Here is a 19,223-nt window from a genome sequence, read left to right on the forward strand (position 1 = left end):
TAAAAGTAAAACGAGAGAAGCCGCATACTTTCAGGTCTCTCAGCCCGCCAGACCGAGTATAGTGCGGGCCAAAAAATATACATCGTAAAGAGAAGGAAAACGAGAAAAAAACCCAGAATGCATAAATGTTGGAATGTAAGGTAACATTTTGGGGAGATTTAATGTGTTCTGTGCTGGAAAGGCTGCAAGAGATTTCTTTTTCCTCTTCAATTAAAAATTTCTAGAAGTCATTAATGGGAGCAGCTGTATGACTTCTTCAGCTCTGGCAGAGAGCAGTGCGCTCTTCCATCTGCCCGCCGCCGTCATTTAAAGGGCCATCCTCCTCTGTCACCCGCTGTCCACCACTTCTGGCTCTGCTGCATTCTTTGTGCGGGTTGGACCTTCATTTAAATTGAAGCTGTGCTGACTTCCTAGCGCCGCTGGCCTATAAGTGATCGCTCTAGGTGCTGCTATGTGAAGCGCTATTAAAGGGGAATTCCAGGCATTTAAAGGGGATGGTTGTCCAGTTGTAAATTATTGATGGTCAATCCTCAGGAAAGATCATCAAAAGTATATTGGTGTGGGTCTGCTGCACGGAACCCTCACCGATGAGCTATTCTTAGGCTGGTTTGTTCGTACGCCAAGCTGATTTCTGCAGGAAACAGACATCTCCGTTCCCACTGCAGTGGCCATTCTTGATATTGAAGTCATTGAAATGAATCGAGACTTGGCTTGCAATTCCAAGCCTGGCCACCACAGTGGAAACTGAGCTGTCCGCTTCCTGCAGAAATCAACTCGGTGCATCAGTGGACCAGAGAAGAGCAGGTCAGGGGGCTTCCCAGGAGGCTGACACCCACTGATCTTGGATCTCTAAGAGAGATTTTTAATAGTTTACAACTGGACAACCCCTTTAACTCTTTTTAGTACTGATGACCTACCCTCCGGATAGGTCATCAGTAGTTGATCAGTGGAGATCCGCCCCTCTGAACCCCCAGTGATCACCTCATCTCTGCCACACGCACACAAATTTGCTACATGCTTGCCACACACACACACAACTTTGCTACATGCATGCCACACACACAACTTTGCTACATGCATGCCACACACACAACTTTGCTACATGCATGCCACACACACAACTTTGCTACATGCATGCCACACACACAACTTTGCTACATGCATGCCACACACACAACTTTGCTACATGCGTGCCACACAAACACACACAACTTTGCTACATGCATGCCACACACACAACTCTGCTACATGCATGCCACACACAACTCTGCTGCATGCATGCCACACACAACTCTGCTGCATGCATGCCACACACAACTCTGCTGCATGCATGCAACACACAACTCTGCTGCATGCATGCAACACACACCTCTGCTGCATGCATGCAACACACAACTCTGCTGCATGCATGCAACACACAACTCTGCTGCATGCATGCCACACACAACTCTGCTGCATGCATGCCACACACAACTCTGCTGCATGCATGCCACACACAACTCTGCTGCATGCATGCCACACACACAACTTTGCTACATGCATGCCACACACACAACTTTGCTACATGCATGCCACACACACAACTTTGCTACATGCATGCCACACACACAACTTTGCTACATGCATGCCACACACACAACTTTGCTACATGCGTGCCACACAAACACACACAACTTTGCTACATGCATGCCACACACACAACTCTGCTACATGCATGCCACACACAACTCTGCTGCATGCATGCCACACACAACTCTGCTGCATGCATGCCACACACAACTCTGCTGCATGCATGCAACACACAACTCTGCTGCATGCATGCAACACACAACTCTGCTGCATGCATGCCACACACAACTCTGCTGCATGCATGCCACACACAACTCTGCTGCATGCATGCCACACACAACTTTGCTGCATGCATGCCACACACAACTTTGCTGCGTGCATGCCACACACAACTTTGCTGCGTGCATGCCACACACAACTTTGCTGCGTGCATGCCACACACAACTATGCTGCGTGCATGCCACACAACTTTGCTGCGTGCATGCCACACACAACTCTGCTGCGTGCATGCCACACGCACAACTCTGCTGCGTGCATGCCACACGCACAACTCTGCTGCGTGCATGCCACACGCACAACTCTGCTGCGTGCATGCCACACGCACAACTCTGCTGCGTGCATGCCACACGCACAACTCTGCTGCGTGCATGCCACACGCACAACTCTGCTGCGTGCATGCCACACGCACAACTCTGCTGCGTGCATGCCACACGCACAACTCTGCTGCGTGCATGCCACACGCACAACTCTGCTGCGTGCATGCCACACGCACAACTCTGCTGCGTGCATGCCACACGCACAACTCTGCTGCGTGCATGCCACACGCACAACTCTGCTGCGTGCATGCCACACGCACAACTCTGCTGCGTGCATGCCACACGCACAACTCTGCTACATGCATGCCACGCACACAACTTTGCTACATGCATGCCACACACACAACTTTGCTACATGCGTGCCACACAAACACACACAACTTTGCTACATGCATGCCACACACAACTCTGCTGCATGCATGCAACACACAACTCTGCTGCATGCATGCAACACACAACTCTGCTGCATGCATGCCTCACACAACTCTGCTGCATGCATGCCTCACACAACTCTGCTGCATGCATGCCACACACAACTCTGCTGCATGCATGCCACACACAACTCTGCTGCATGCATGCCACACACAACTCTGCTGCATGCATGCCACACACAACTCTGCTGCGTGCATGCCACACACAACTCTGCTGCGTGCATGCCACACACAACTCTGCTGCGTGCATGCCACACACAACTTTGCTGCGTGCATGCCACACACAACTTTGCTGCGTGCATGCCACACACAACTTTGCTGCGTGCATGCCACACACAACTTTGCTGCGTGCATGCCACACACAACTTTGCTGCGTGCATGCCACACACAACTTTGCTGCGTGCATGCCACACACAACTTTGCTGCGTGCATGCCACACACAACTCTGCTGCGTGCATGCCACACGCACAACTCTGCTGCGTGCATGCCACACGCACAACTCTGCTGCGTGCATGCCACACGCGCAACTCTGCTGCGTGCGTGCCACACGCGCAACTCTGCTGCGTGCGTGCCACACGCGCAACTCTGCTGCGTGCGTGCCACACGCGCAACTCTGCTGCGTGCGTGCCACACGCGCAACTCTGCTGCGTGCGTGCCACACGCGCAACTCTGCTGCGTGCGTGCCACACGCGCAACTCTGCTGCGTGCGTGCCACACGCGCAACTCTGCTGCGTGCGTGCCACACGCGCAACTCTGCGGCGTGCGTGCCACACGCGCAACTCTGCGGCGTGCGTGCCACACGCGCAACTCTGCGGCGTGCGTGCCACACGCGCAACTCTGCGGCGTGCGTGCCACACGCGCAACTCTGCGGCGTGCGTGCCACACGCGCAACTCTGCGGCGTGCGTGCCACACGCGCAACTCTGCGGCGTGCATGTCGCGCGCAACTCTGCGGCGTGCTTGCCGTGCACGCCGCAGAGCTGAGAGAGACGTGGACGCCGCAATGACGGTGACATTATCACAGGTCCTAAACCAGCAGAGCCAGACAGCAGCCTGTCTGTGAGTGATATGTGACTGTGTGAGCTACATGTGATGTCAGTCATGTGATCCGTAAGCACATGGCTGCTATCAGGCTCTGCAGGTTTACATCAATACACCAATCCATAAATTTCACTTTTTACCAACTCCAATCCCTTCAGAGGCTTCACAGGTGTAAATGTTGTGGTATCGGTGTTGCTATTTTGTACCTTTAGGCTGGGGTCACACGGGACGTATTCCTGATGGAAATCTTGCAGATTGGCTGCAACGAAAACATGAGATTTACGCCGGGAAACCGCTGCTTCAAGACCTGCGGCACTTAGCTCTTCCATTGCGGCCGGCGCTCCCATAGAGGAGAGTGCGGCCGCAACGGGGGGAAAAAAATTGACATGCTGTGGCCGGGGAATCTGCGCCGCAGTGCCGACTTCTGGCGCTTTTGCTGTGATGGATTGGCCGTTCCGTGTGGACAAGATTTTTGACAAATCTCGTCCACATAGCTGGCTAATCCCGGGATTAGCAGCCGCTGGTGGATTTGCCGCGACGGAATTTTCACTGCAAATCCGCCCTGTGTGAACCCAGCCTGACTGCCATTCTCTTATTCGTAGGGGTTTGCACTGTCAGCAAACATGTAAATAATGCCCACAGCTTACTATTTGCACGGAAATATTTTGACCAACTCCAGTCCGTTTCACTATATAATATTTTACTAGTTAGTGGCCTATTGCTGGCAGGGCGGAGGGGGGAGGCTCCTGCTGCAGCCCGGCTCCCATCATCAGACACCTGATAGAGGGAGGATAGCAGAGAGATGTCTGATCTCCCAGGATACAGAGGAGAATGCTTGATGTACTGGAATGTGAGACAAAGTACAAGAAATGGACAGATTGCTGGATCTTTGGTTTTTGTGTTTTTTTTATGTTCCTTTTGTAGATTTTGTCCCTTCAGCCAGGAGTTGAGCTCTCATTGTCCACTTTGGCCAGAAATGTGACCCTCCACCCATGGTTTCATTTTTCCAGTTTTCCCCATTGTTAGACTATGAATCTGACCTCCGCTGGACAGAAGCCCGTCTGCAGCACATCTGATGCTCCTTGCTAGGTCACTACAGCGAGGTCCTGCGGCTCACATCTATTGTTTACATTTTAGAGGAGAAACGCAGTTTGTCAGGTGTCCTTTTTACTCTACCAGGATATACACCATCTGTATAAAGCATCGGGAGGGCAAAAGGTAAAGAAGTGACTTGTGTCCCTGGGTCGCCGGGACCTGATAGACGGAACAAAGGACCCTCCACATTGTTCAGCTCTGCTCAGGGTTGATACTAATCCTCTGCTTGGAAATGTTTAAAGAGACACTCTTCTGTACTTGTGGATTTTTTGGTACTTGTGGATTATCAGTTACCGCTTTTTTTTTTTTTTTTTTTATAATTTCACAGATATTTCACCGATACGTCTGATACTTTTCAGGCTGCATCTTAATGCTGAGATTTTTTAATTTTCAGTTTCACATCAATCTCATGATGCATCAGCACAACATTAGCTAGAGTCTGTACCATTTCTGTCTGCTAGGGGGCAGTTTAATATCTTCTATAGTTTTCTAAATAGGCTACAGCCCATAAGTATACAGTTGGGAGGATGAGCTTGGATCTCCTCTATTATACCTGTGTGATCAGTAACTGTGACAGTGCCTATGTCCCTTTCTATACTAAAAACGGAACATACAACCCCAAGTAGATCTGAGCTGGTCAGAATTGAGATCACATGACCATCCGAGTAGTTTATGTCCTGGCACATGTTAGTTATTGCAACAGGACGTAAAGCTACGTCCTGTGAATGACACTGGCTCAGAAGTGACTGACAGCCAGCCTCTCGCTGCAACAGCGGGAATCAGTGAGAACACCGATCCTGCTGTTAACCCCTTATATGCTGTGGTCAATGTAGGTCGCGGCATGTAAGGGGTTCACAGAGGAAGCGCGATTACATAGCGGAGGGCTGATGGGTTGCATAGGAATTGGGCACCAGACAATGGCATCCAGGTCTGCCATGGCTTGTGATCGTTATGATAAGTGCTAATGCATTACAATGCGGAATTACTGCAAAGCATAAAAATTGTTTTCTCCACCCCCCCCCCCCCACCCCCCACCCGAAAAAAAGAAACCTTTTCTTTGCATAAAAAAGCAAACATTTGGTATGATTGTATCTGTAATGACCTGTACAATGAATTGAACAAGCTATTTATCCTGCACGGCAAAAACTGAAGGTGGAAAAAAAAAACTAAAAATGAAAACTTTAAGCCAAAATGCAATAAACATGATAAAAAGCCCTATGGATCCCAATATGGTACCGATAACAACTACAGCTCGTCATGCAAACAACCTACGGATGGACACAATGAAAAAGTTATGGAGCTCTGAATGCAGCGATGCGAAACCCATACTAATATAATGTGAAAGTAACTCCGTCCGTCCGTCCGTCTGTCTGTTACCTTTTCACGGCTGAAGTAATTTTGAAGAAATATGAGCGCTACAAGACAGATTTATTTGCAAAAACCAAAAAAGTAGCAACGAAACAGCTTTCAAAATATATCAGAAATATCCCAAATGACAGAATCCACACTAACCACATCAATAATGCAAGCCTCTTGGTATGTAATCTGATCAAATCATGTTGGCCCATCTACCAACATCCGGTGACCGAGCTTTCAGATGGGTGCTGACCATAATACCGGGTGGTTTACTCTTAACCTGGGGAAGAGATGGGCACCGACCTACAAGAATACAGATTTATTTGGTGATGTGCCTGCACACCTCCGCTCCGCCATACCGTGCAGCGAGGGGAAGGGGGTGCACATCATAAGCTATGCCTACACAAACGGGCAGACGTCGTTGCCCCATGTATGCTATTACAGCAAAACACAGATTAGATTAAAAAACACTGATTCCACGCGGCAAAGTCGTGGGTAACACGAGAGTAAATTTTTTTTTTTAAAGTTTTTTTATTTTTTTTTATTTTGGAAAAGTGGAAAAACCTAAAAAAATACAGAGTTTTGGTATTGTCGTAATCGTAGCAACCTAAAGAAAAGATCTGTCATGTCATTTATGTTGTATGATTAACACTATATAAAAAAAAAGTTACAGAATTTTTTTTTTTTCACTTTGCCCTAAAAAAAAAATTCTACAATGAATTATATGCACCCAAAAATAATACCAATAAAAGCTACCGTTTGCCACACACAAAAAAAAAAGAAAACCCCTCATACGGGCGCGTCGACAGAAAAATAGAACTGTTATGGCTTTTGAAAAGCGGAGATGAAAATCCCCCAAAAATCTTATGGTTAAATCTTGGATATCACATTATAGTTTCACACGTTTGTTTCAGTCGGCGCCATTGATTGCTGTGGAGAAAGGCTGCTTGCGTACAACCAATTCTTCCTTTAGGAATCTTAGGATCTTGTTCTCTTAGTAGCAAAGGTAGGCCCTGAGGTCAACCCCCTCCCCCACCCCTCCCCATACACCTATCCTACTTTTTTAAAATCACAGAGGTGAGGAAAAAGAAAAAAAAAACACATATTCACTGAAAAAGCCAAAAATACAATACCTGAAGGTCTGCAAAGCAGACACGGTCGCCATAGGCACGGTCGCCATAAGGCAGGCACAATCGCCACCGGCACAATCGCCGTAGGGCAGGCGCAATGGCCATAAGCCCTGAAGATATGTAGTCAGCCAGACAATAATGTGGGGGAGCAGCTTGTTCCTGGCAGGCTAATATGTAGTCACCCACTCAACCCAGCCCAGCGTTTTGGCCAAAATGCAGTACCAACACCCGCATTTTATTAGTATACATTAGTATCTTTGTATGTAGTTTGCTAGTTGGTGGGGGAGCCCAAGATGTCAGCCAGTGTGGCCCACCTTGGAGATACAGGGCAACCCGCTGTCATATCAGCCAGGGTTGATATCCTGTATGGTGGGTCACCACCCATCTATGGCTGACATCTTTGGTATCGTTCACATGTGCAGGCTATTAGTATGTGCAGTCACTCCTCCCCAATCTGGGCTGGGTTCAGTGGGTGACTGCATATTAGCCTGCCAGGAACAAGCTGCTCCTCCACACATTATTGTCTGGCTGACTACATATCTTCAGGGCTTAAGGCCATTGCGCCTGCCCTACGGCGATTGTGCCGGTGGCGATTGTGCCTGCCTTATGGCGATCGTGCCTATGGCGACCGTGTCTGCTTTGCAGACCTTCAGGTATTGTATTTTTGGCTTTTTCAGTGAATATATCCTACTTTTTTAACCTATATGATTAAAATGTATGGAAAATGCATATAAAAAAAAAAATATATATATATATATACACTGACCCCTTTATTAGACCCCTGGCTCGCTCACGATTGGCGTTTTCCTGTATGATAATTCTCCCCGTGACCCCGGAGTGCAGCATAAAATCACGTGACAAGTTTTTCAGGGATCTACATTAGATGGGAAAATCCAGCGATTGGAGCAACTTCCAACAAGACCTGGTCATCTGAGCTAGACCAGCCGGGGTCTCACTGCCAACCGCGGGCCTTTCTCATGTAACGATGTGAAGAGTATACCAAAAATGGCGTGATTGAGGAATAACCTCCAGCGAAAGGGGATCCTGCGGACGGGAACAACTCATCACTGAAAGGGGTCGGAGGAGGATGTCAGGAATCGTTCCGACCAACAGGCTGCACAGTCAGCTGAATACAACACTGGAGCTCCAACTAACATGTCCGAACGCACAACTCGCCGTTCCTCCGCACACATGGGCTATAACAGCAGACGGCCAGTTCCAGAGAATCCAGCGGGCAAAAGAGCGCAAAACCTGTATCACTGAGCAGCAGGAAAACTTCTCCTGGTCAGATAAATGCAGATTTCTGTTGCTGATGGGAGATCAGAATTTGGCACAAGCAGCATGAATCGCTGACCCCATCCTGTCAGCCAGTCAGAACATGTCAGCACCGCCATATAATCTGCTGCAAGTACAAGAAGCTTCCTGTCCGCAGGGGCCGGTATTCCTGCAAAATGGTTTCATCACCAAGTGGAATCTATGACACAACAAATTGCTGTGGTTCTGAAGACCAACTAGAAGACGTCCTAAAGATGCGCTACTAGTTGGGGCTCTAATGAAGTGGCCGTTCAGTGTATTACGAAGATGTTGGAATTGCTGACTGCATGATGAAAGGTGAAGCTTCACTACCGGTCAAAAGTTTTAGAACATCTCAATTTTTCTAGTTGTTTTTGACATTTACAGAGTTTATTAACAGCAAATAATGTGAAATGCTTAAAAAAAAAAAATTAAAAAAAAAAAAAAAAATATATATATATATATATATTGTGATATTTCAACCTGAAATGCAACAGTAGTCTGAATTTGTGGTTTTAACAAAATGGCTATTTTCAGAGAACACATCAAGGACGCAAATCCTGCTTAGAAAGTGGATTCAAACTATTCCTACAGGCGTCTCAACTTTTGTAGATTACTTTCAAACCCTCTGACTCTAATAACTAGTGTTGGAACAGCAGCATTACATCCTCTATGGCAGGATGTGGACAGTTTTGCTCTTCAGGACGGAATACATTGCTATCATAATGGCAAGAAAGGCAATTAACCAAAGAAGATAAACAATTATAACCCTTAGAAGTGAAGGTCTGTCCTACAGAGAGACTGCCAAGAAAGTCAAGATGGCAGTCAGTACAGTTTGCTATACCATCAAAAGGCACTTAGAAGCTGGAGGAAACTCTGACAGTAAAAGGTCTGGTGGACCAAAGACCACTACAAAATCACATGAAAGTGTGTGATCATCAGTAGTTTGTGTGATCGGCGCCTGTCTGCAGGTCCGACAGTAGAGGATCAGTAAGAAAGTCACTGCCAAGATTGCATAATAGAAAAAAAAAACTTGCCTGCACCAAGCAGCATCTGCAGTGGACTACTGGAGAGTGGAAGAAGGTCTTATGGACTGATCAAAATTTGACATTTGGTTCCTGAGTGTGTGACACCAACTGTCAAACATGGAGGAGGTCTGGGGATTGCTTGCTGAATCTAGAGTTGGCAACTTGCGCAGGGTGACTCACACACTGGCTAAAAAGGGCTACCAAAGCATTTTGATAGGCCATGCAATACGCTCTGGTGTCCGCCTAGTTGGTCAGGGGTTCAAATTACAGCTAGACAATGATCCAAAACCTACTTCTACGTCACCTCAGAACTACATAAGAGACAAGAAGCAACCAGTAGGCTTTAAAGAATGGAATAGCCTTTAGAATCTACAGCCCTAAACCCCATTGAGCTTTTTGAAACTGGGCAGAAGAGTGGAAGCAACACAGCCTACAAGTGCAGCACATTTGTGGGAACTTCTGCAACAATGTTAGGAAGAAATATCTGAGTGCACTTGTAAAAAGAATGCCTCAGTGATGTAAAGCTGTTCTATCAGCTTGTGGGGGCGAATCTAGATTTAATTAGGTGAAACAAAGTTAATCCATTATTTTTGTTATTTGATTTAATTTCATTTGAAACTTTAAACTGTAAATATAAAAAAAAAAAACTTGAAAAATTGAGGTGTTCTAAAATTTGTGAGCGGTAGTGAACATGCAGAGTAACGCTATATAAGTTACTACTATTCAGTAATATCATTGCCAAAACGCGTCCTTCCTCTCCTGGAGACGTCTGCACTGCTTAATTGATAATCACATCTTGATGTCCGGCCCTTAGAATCAAGTATAAGACTACAATTTGCTGCCCGCCTTCTAATTAGCTATTTGTAGTTGCCCTCTTTAGTAATGAGAGCCACAATTTGGATCTTCTGCACCCTCCGTGTCTTCTGCGGCTCAGGCTTCTGCGCTTGAAGCTTTCAGCTAGAAGTCTGGTCTACATTTTGGTGTAATTGTGCGTGGCACACTTTCATGGATCAATCACCCGGCTCTACTCCGTGGCATCGAGGTAAATGGGCATACTCAGACAGCCATTATACTCTGCCTCCTGCATAACTCTTCCACTTAGAACTAACAAATTTGCCCGCGCTCCAGATGTTTCTGATCACATTAGAGATGATTGACAGGTCCGGTATGATTACCCCGCACGGCCGGCTACCCGGATAGTAGGAGACAATAATCTAAGTCATTTGCAACCAGAAGATTTGGCATCTACATTACCATTGATGCTAAACAGATGCTGGGAAGCGCAGATCTTTCCGTGCCCGCTGGGAACCTCCGATGGTCGAGCGCTTTTCTAAACATGGGGCAATTTGGAGGATATAAATGTTTATCTTTACCCCCGACAGATGCGCCTTTACATGATACCTGTAAACGGGAACACGAGGCTAACGACCCCCTTCTGCAATTAGCGGGGTCTTATTGGCATATGTAGTTCCATTTCTGTGTTCTGTTGGATGCGCATTCTGTAATCTTCCTTCTTCAGGACTGTTTTTTGAGAAGATGGTGTAACGTTATCTCCATTACTGTTCTGATGACTTTTCTGATCATTTTCTTAAAGGGGTTGTCCCGAGAAAGCAAGTGGGGGTATACACTTCTGTATGGCCATATTAATGCACTTTGTAATGTACATCGTGCATTAAATATGAGCCATACAGAAGTTATTCACTTACCTGTTCCATTGCTAGCGTCCTCGTCTCCATGGTGCCGTCTAATTTCAGCGTCTAATCGCCTGATTAGACGCGCTTGCGCAGTCCGGTCTTCTTCTTTTCTGAATGGGGCCGCTCGTGCCGGAGAGCTGGTCCTCGTAGCTCCGCCCCATCACGTGCTGATTCCAGCCAATCAGGAGGCTGGAATCGGCAATGGACCGCACAGAAGACCTGCGGTCCACTGAGGGTGAAGATCCCGGCAGCCATCTTCACAAGGTAAGTAAGAAGTCACCGGAGCGCGGGGATTCAGGTAAGCACTATCCGTTTTTGTTTTTTTTTTAACCCCTACATCGGGTTTGTCTCGCGCCGAACGGGGGCGGCTATTGAAAAAAAAAAAAAAAAAAACGTTTCGGCACGGGACAACCCCTTTAAATTATCAAATTCGGCAACTTGGTGAAAAGTTATCCTCCATCTATATTTATATTATATATAATATGCCTTTAAGTGTGTCTGATTGTAACCCAAATACTGCCACCATGTGGTTGGATAACCATGTGACTAAGGCATTTATACATGTTTGCCAATAGAGGGGACTTGAGACCTAATTGTTTGTACTGCATAACATGCTGTGGTCCTCACTCTCCAGCTGGGTGATGGGGATTGATGGAGAACGATGCCGCGCCAACTACTCACCAGTGCCCAGTAGTTCTTGCTACACTCATAGTCAATACCACAGGGAAGCGCTGTATAGGAATGTACAGAGTGATGTGGGCAGTACCAGGGGGAGGGGATGGGGGAGGAGCCATCTCATCCAAACTCGCCCCACAGGGCCCTGTACTCAGCAGTGTAGAGGAGAGCAGCTCCCACTACTTTACCCTGTGTGTTTGGTTTGGCTGCTTCTGCTTCACCAACCCTTGGCTGCCCGCTCCTGCTGCATTCATCACCTACCTCAGGGATGTACAGCACCATGCCAGCGGTACTCAGCTAACTGATGGCTTTGCATTACTACAACTATTCCTAATTCCACTAAGGAACTTTGGTGAGGATGGAAAGTTACAGAATTTTTGTATTGTCATATATCTATAATATGTATAGATTGCAGTCGCCGTCCTGAGACAAGAACTCTGCCCTTAAGTGGATGCATCTACTATTACAGTCACCGTCCTGGACGGGTTATATACTAGTAGTATTATACGCATGTATATGCCTTCATTATAGGCTATATCCATTGGTTTATGGATGTGTATACAGCTTTATTCTTGAGATGGAAACCCCAATGGATTTCATTAAAATTAATGGGGTCTGTTAGGCCCTCTAGACCAGTGTTTCCCACCTCCAGTCCTCATGGGACCCCCAACAGGTCATGTTTTCAGGATTTCCTCAGTATTGCACAGGTGATGTATTTATTGTCAGTCCTCAGACATTAACACCGATGGTCTTACTATAGGAGATTCTGAAAACATGACCTGAGGTCTCGAGTTGGGAAACACTGGTCTAGAGCTTTAGGCTTCTTTTCCACGAGCGTGTATCGGCTGCCGTTTTCACAGTCGACCGATATATGCTACCATCTGGGGTGTTAACCCTTTGCAATCCAAGATTGGATTCAGGGTTTCCTGAGCACACATGAAGCGGCACAAGCTCCATGGCTTCTCTTTGAATTTGCAGTGGCCTTGCAGGGCCTGGCGCTCAAGACCCACTTCAGCCTATTAGGTTCAGGGGGCATGACCCCCTACTGTCAATCTTGACTCTACCAGGAATTCCTGGTGGCGGCAAGATACACTAACACCGAGAGCAGTGGTAGGGAGTTTAGCAGCCACGCTGCTAAACTCCTCCCACCTCCCTTCTCCGGCCGCTGTCATTGGCTCCCATGGGAGCCCATACAGCGTCTGATGTATTCCGGCCCAAAAGATAGTTCCAGGACTATCTTTTGGGCCCAACCTAAAAACACCCGGGGCTATATTTGCTGTCCAGGCGCTTTTACGTCACGGGAATACGGCCATGTGATCTGATGCATTGAAATCCAATGCATCAGATCACAGCGTATATCGGCTGACTGTGGAAACAGCGGGCCGATATACGCTCATGGCAAAGAAGCCTTACTAAGGGAAACGTCTATTAACTTCCAGGGTCTTCCAGCCGGCTGAAATCCCGTCTTCTCCTTGTGGAGGGGCTACTTGGATTTCCATAGCAGCTTGACCTCCGTTTAAAATCCACATTGTAGAGCCTTTTCTCATAATCGCATCTCTTGGATCCAACCTTTCAGATCCCTCAGGGGTCGGCACTGTTGCCTCGAAGCACCCTGGGGTCTCACCAAAGACGACCTGTGCATGGAGTTTGTATTTCCTTTGGGTTATCCCGGTTTCCTCCCCCACACCATAATTACATGGTTAGGTGAATATAGATTGTGAGCCCCTCGTATGGCAAAAATAATTCCAGCCCACCAACTACATCGAAAAGGACAGAACACGGATACGTTCAACCAACCGCATGTAGACCAGGAGCACCAGGGGGAAAATAGTACAAAAATATTAAAGATATGGAACATTGAGGCATTGACCACAATACATAAAAAATGTCAGTTTTCTTATGTTTCTGGTGCGAACAGCACCGTTAGTCGTCGCCTGCTACAGACCTAAGGAAGGACATACCTGCATCCCATGTTGTCAGGACTAGCGCAGCAGGTCTCCACATCCGGACGTTGTGGCCCTACTAGAGTACTTTGTTGCTACTTCACAAAATCAAAATTTACACAAAAGGGAACTGACAAGCAATTTCAGCAACAATATCATTGAATGGCGTCTCTTGATACTGAGGGTCAGTGGGGGGGTGTCATGTCACCTTAAGGAGAGCACTCAAAAAGTGTGTGGAGACACCTAGGGGGTGAGTGGGTCGGCAGATGATATAGTGTCTCCCCAAGGAGAGCACCCAAAAGCGGTGTGGAGACATCTAGAAGATGAGTGAGGAGTAGAGATAAGCGAGTAGTGCCTTAGCCGAGTATCTCTAAAGATTCGGGGGCCAGCGGTGGGGGAGAGCGGGGAGGAACAGAGGTGAGATCTCTCTCTCTCTCCCTCCCTCTCTCCCCCCCGCCGCAACTCACCTGTCACCTGCGCCGGCCCCCGAATCTTTAGAGACGAGCGGGGAGATACTCGGCTAAGGCACTACTCGCTCAAGTAATGTGCCTTAGCGAGTATACTCGCTCATCTCTAGTGAGAAGGCTTATATGGCCATGCTAGCTTCTCTGGGTAATTTATGCAAATAAGGAAGATGGAAAAATACCTCTGCAGCGCCACCTGCTGAATGGCAGCATTGCTACAAATCAATGTGACTTTCTAACAAGTCTGTCAATGATTTGGAATAGGAAGCCAGAGAGCCGTGCTCATACAGCGGGTTGGGGGTGTTTGCCCCTCAGCAGTAGGTTTCTGGCTTAGTCCATGAGAGGCCTGCGACCCCTCATCAGTGTGCAGAAGGCTTTGATGCTGTGGCTTCCAGCAGTATTAGTCTGTATTCGGCTAAGGCTAGCTTCATACAGACGAGCGCACTCGCCAAGATGCTTTTTTCCCTGCGGACGTGAAGCATTATTGTTTTAAAGCCGCCTTGCATCACTTGGGTGAAGACAGCTGTTTATTTTCAATGGGAGACGTCTCATCACCCAGCACGGCCGGCCCCATTGAAAACAATGGGAGATGCAATGCGAGGCACGAACAAAATTAGGACATGCCGCGTTTTGTTTCCCGCTTCGCTGTGTATAACCCCATTCAAAGGGATGGATTTAACATTCGTGTAATAGTTGTACGTCTCGCTATTTTCTCGCCTGTGTGTAGCCGGCCTGAATGTCCTGATGCCAAACTCCTCAAAGTGCCATGCAACTTTTGTAAAATTTCCATTTTGACGTGACGCCAGTTTACCTTAATTCTTTGTGTATTGACTCCAGTGAAGGGATTGGCGGAGTTAATGGTTTACAGAACCAAAAGCCATTTCAGAATATTGGCATAAGCCGACCAAATCTGTGATCCAGGAAGAACGTGACGAGAATAACGGCCTGAAGAGTTGGTTTATTTCGGTGTGGACCTTTCTTGGGTGCCATTTGGCCGTTTCCAAGCAATGCCTAATAATCAGAGGGCCGGCTGTGTGGGACACGGTATGTAAGGCTCGCAGAATTACTTTCTGGAAGGTACTCACTATATGGAGACATTCTACATTTATACTCATAATGTCATTAAAGGGGGGTTTCTGCTATAAAAAAGTTAACAGCTGGGCAGGCACAAAAAAAGAGGCAGCACTTACCTGTCATCACCACCGGGAAGCAGTCGACCAAAGGCCACAGCGTCGCCATTCAAACTCCTGGCATCAGCACTCACATCCTGACTGCCATGATGCCAGGAGTTCAGCATGGTGACATGGTGTGGTTGCCTGGGCGCTGAGTATGGGTGAGTATTGCCTCTTTTTTTAATGCCATGGCTAGCTGTTAATATTTTTAACCCCTTCACACCTCAGGACATATGTTTACGTCATAGGGACACAGGGTTTGTATAAAGTGGGAGCAAGGGCCAATCCCACTCCATAGACAGCGGGTGCTGGCTGCCTTTAACAGTTGACATCCGCCCATGACGGCCGCGATCAGTGTGAATGCCCACCAGGTGATTACAGCAATTTCCATATTTAATTTGGTCTACTTCCCTACGAACGCAGATCTTTGAAAATCCTCTTTTACAATCTCCTGTGCTGAATGGCAATTCCCGCGGTCTGGAGCGGTGAGCGAGCCTGGACCGACTCTGGCCATCTACCCCGGGTGCCGAGTACCCATGTCATCCATGCGTGCGCCAGAAGAGTGTGGACGGGCGCAGGTTATGGGTAGATTCATTGTTTTTATCTGCCCACATTTTCCCACGTTTTTACCGCCCACCAGAATAAACTGCGAGAATTATTATACAGCGCCGGAGATTATAAAGGTATGCTTTGATATCGGATTATAACAGACATTTATGGACATTGCGGCCGTCCTGGAGCGCTGCGGTACGTAGCTTAGGAGGGTAGAAAATACTGACAGGTTTCCTTTTAAATGCCACTGTCAATTCGGTATTCGGGGGTCTTGATTGGCACCCACCCTGCGCCCCCACAATGGGATCACGAAGTGGTGCTGTTCAGTTGTAATAGCAGCCTGGGGTCTTCAGGAAGCCCCCAGATTAGAAAGCGGTATAATGCAATACTATGGTACTGCATTATACTGTATGAGCGATCAAACAATTGCTAGTTAATGTTCCTTATGGGGACTTATATAAAATGTAAAAATGAGTTTTAAAAAACGTTTTATTAATTATTATTAGAAGAAAAAAAACGTAGTAAAGTTAAAAATAAACCTTTTCCCATATTTATAATAAAAAAATCAAAACAATAAAAAACTGAAGTATATTCGGTTTTGTTTCATCCGTAAAAGTCTAATCTATCAAAGTAACGCAATATTTATTCCATATGAGGAGCCTCGGCAGAAAAAATACATAACGCCAGAATTGTGTTTTTGGTCACCCAATCTCCAAGTAAAAGGTAATAAAAAGCTATCAAAACGTCGTTTATACGTCAAAATTGTGCCAATAGAAACTACAAGACGTCCCGCGACAAATGAGTCCTCACACAACTATGTTGACGGAAAAATGAAAAAAGTTATGGCTGTCAGGATAGAGGATCGCTTGCTGATCGGTGGGGTCTAACCGCTGAGAACCCCACTGATCCTGAGATCGGGGGTCCCCTTGCCCTACTTAATGACGGCTTGTCGCACCCTCCACAGTGAGGATGATACTGGAGCGCTGACATCACTGTGGGGGGATTAGCAAACCCACAATGACAGGCAGAAGGGGACACCGGACCCCCGATCTTGGAATCATTGGCGGTCTGACTTGTACAGTGAATGTGCAAGACTGAATGATTCTCGATTGACTGAGCCAACAATGTATCTGCTGTCTAAACGAACCGCACAAGAGAGACTTGAGCTACTGGCAACGTTGCTCGTTCAAACCATAATTGGCTCGTCAGAAATTACCACTAATGTGGAGACCTACTAGACCAAACTGGTGATGCCACTAATGCTTATAATGTGGAGACCTACTAGACCAAACCGGTGATGTCACTAATGCTTATAATGGGGAGACCTACTAGACTAAACTGGTGATGTCACTAATGCTTATAATGGGGAGGCCTACTAGACCAAACCGGTGATGTCACTAATGCTTATAATGGGGAGACCTACTAGACCAAACCGGTGATGTCACTAATGCTTATAATGTGGAGACCTACTAGACCAAACCGGTGATTTCACTAATGCTTATAATGGGGAGACCTACTAGACCAAACCGGTGATGTCACTAATGCTTATAATGGGGAGACCTACTAGACCAAACCGGTGATTTCACTAATGCTTATAATGGGGAGACCTACTAGACCAAACAGTTGATGTCACTAATGCTTATAATGGGGAGACCTACTAGACCAAACCAGTGATGTCACTAATGCTTATAATGGGGAGACCTACTAGACCAAACCGGTGATGTCACTAATGCTTATAATGGGGAGACCTACTAGACCAAACCTGTGAGGTCACTAATGCTTATAATGTGGAGACCTACTAGACCAAACCTGTGAGGTCACTAATGCTTATAATGTGGAGACCTACTAGACCAAACCGGTGAGGTCACTAATGCTTATAATGTGGAGACCTACTAGACCAAACCGGTGAGGTCACTAATGCTTATAATGTGGAGACCTACTAGACCAAACCTGTGATGTCACTAATGCTTATAATGTGGAGACCTACTAGACCAAACCGGTGATGTCACTAATGCTTATAATGTGGAGACCTACTAGACCAAACCAGTGATGCCACTAATGCTTATAATGGGGAGACCTACTAGACCAAACCAGTGATGCCACTAATGCTTATAATGGGGAGACCTACTAGACCAAACCAGTGATGCCACTAATGCTTATAATGGGGAGACCTACTAAACCAAACCGGTGATGTCACTAATGCTTATAATGGGGAGACCTACTAGACCAAACCTGTGATGCCACTAATGCTTATAATGTGGAGACCTACTAGACCAAACCTGTGATGCCACTAATGCTTATAATGGGGAGACCTACTAGACCAAACCGGTGATGTCACTAATGCTTATAATGGGGAGACCTATTAGACCAAACTGGTGATGTCACTAATGCTTATAATGGGGAGACCTACTAGACCAAACCGGTGATGTCACTAATGTTTAGCGAGTCGTCGCGTTGTGTTCTCAGGAAAACCAGTTCGTACCACAAAACCTTTGTCTCCAACAGTCCCACCTTGGCCGAAGACCACCTTTGGCCATTGCTGCTGTCGGACCCCCACATTCTTGATGTTCTCCCTGTTATGTGCGGGTCCTCTGAACACTGTTTTCATCGTGTGTTGTTTTTGGGCGCCCGTATCGCCACTTAGACCACAGGCGCTACTTGGCAAATCGCTCCGTACATTTATTTCCCCCATGAAAAAGTATATTAATTTATCCGACTTGAAAAGCCTTTCCTCCGCTTCCAGGAGACGTTTATGTGTATCGGATTTTGCGCTCATGAACAAGTATTTTTTTTTTTCCCCAAGAAACCGCTAGAGATACAGATCTTTATTTTGACCTCAGCAAACAAGTGTAATCGGAGAGCGCGTGTTTATGTATTAGCGAGCGGGCGGCCGCGCTCCGCGCCAACGATGGAAAAACAAATAGGAACAGTGCCTTTTTTAAAGAGTGAAATTACATTTAGCGCGGCGCACCGAGGACCGGGCGTTACGTCTCATTAATACAATATTTAGATTAGTCTTCAGAAGCTGGAAGCCCATCTTACGGCTTATCAGGTTACCGGCCCGCTTTGGTTCAGCATCTTGTAAAGCTGTCCCCTTGATGAACAGCAACGCTTATTCAGACTAAAAATAATAGCAGACCCGTGTAGCGGCGGCGATCCCGGGAGAACATTCGTATTTTTGTAGAC

General features: G+C 46.9%; 1 protein-coding gene across 2 annotated transcripts in view; it reads left to right on the plus strand.

The window, feature by feature from the left end:
• The window catches only part of MPP7 (MAGUK p55 scaffold protein 7), a 329,284-nt gene that overhangs the window by 109,130 nt on the left and 200,931 nt on the right, over window positions 1-19,223 (plus strand). Inside the window, exon 1 of one of the 2 annotated variants that reach the window (XM_066585696.1) lies at window positions 15,293-15,357. The exons of the other annotated variant lie outside the window; for it this stretch is intronic. Coding sequence (XP_066441793.1) covers window positions 15,321-15,357 — 37 coding nt within the window. The 5' untranslated portion in view covers window positions 15,293-15,320. Of the gene's footprint in view, window positions 1-15,292; window positions 15,358-19,223 lie in introns of those variants that run through there. 2 annotated transcript variants of the gene reach the window in all.

This window comes from Eleutherodactylus coqui, chromosome 12, assembly GCF_035609145.1.
Source record: "Eleutherodactylus coqui strain aEleCoq1 chromosome 12, aEleCoq1.hap1, whole genome shotgun sequence".
Taxonomy (NCBI): Eukaryota; Metazoa; Chordata; class Amphibia; order Anura; family Eleutherodactylidae; genus Eleutherodactylus; species Eleutherodactylus coqui.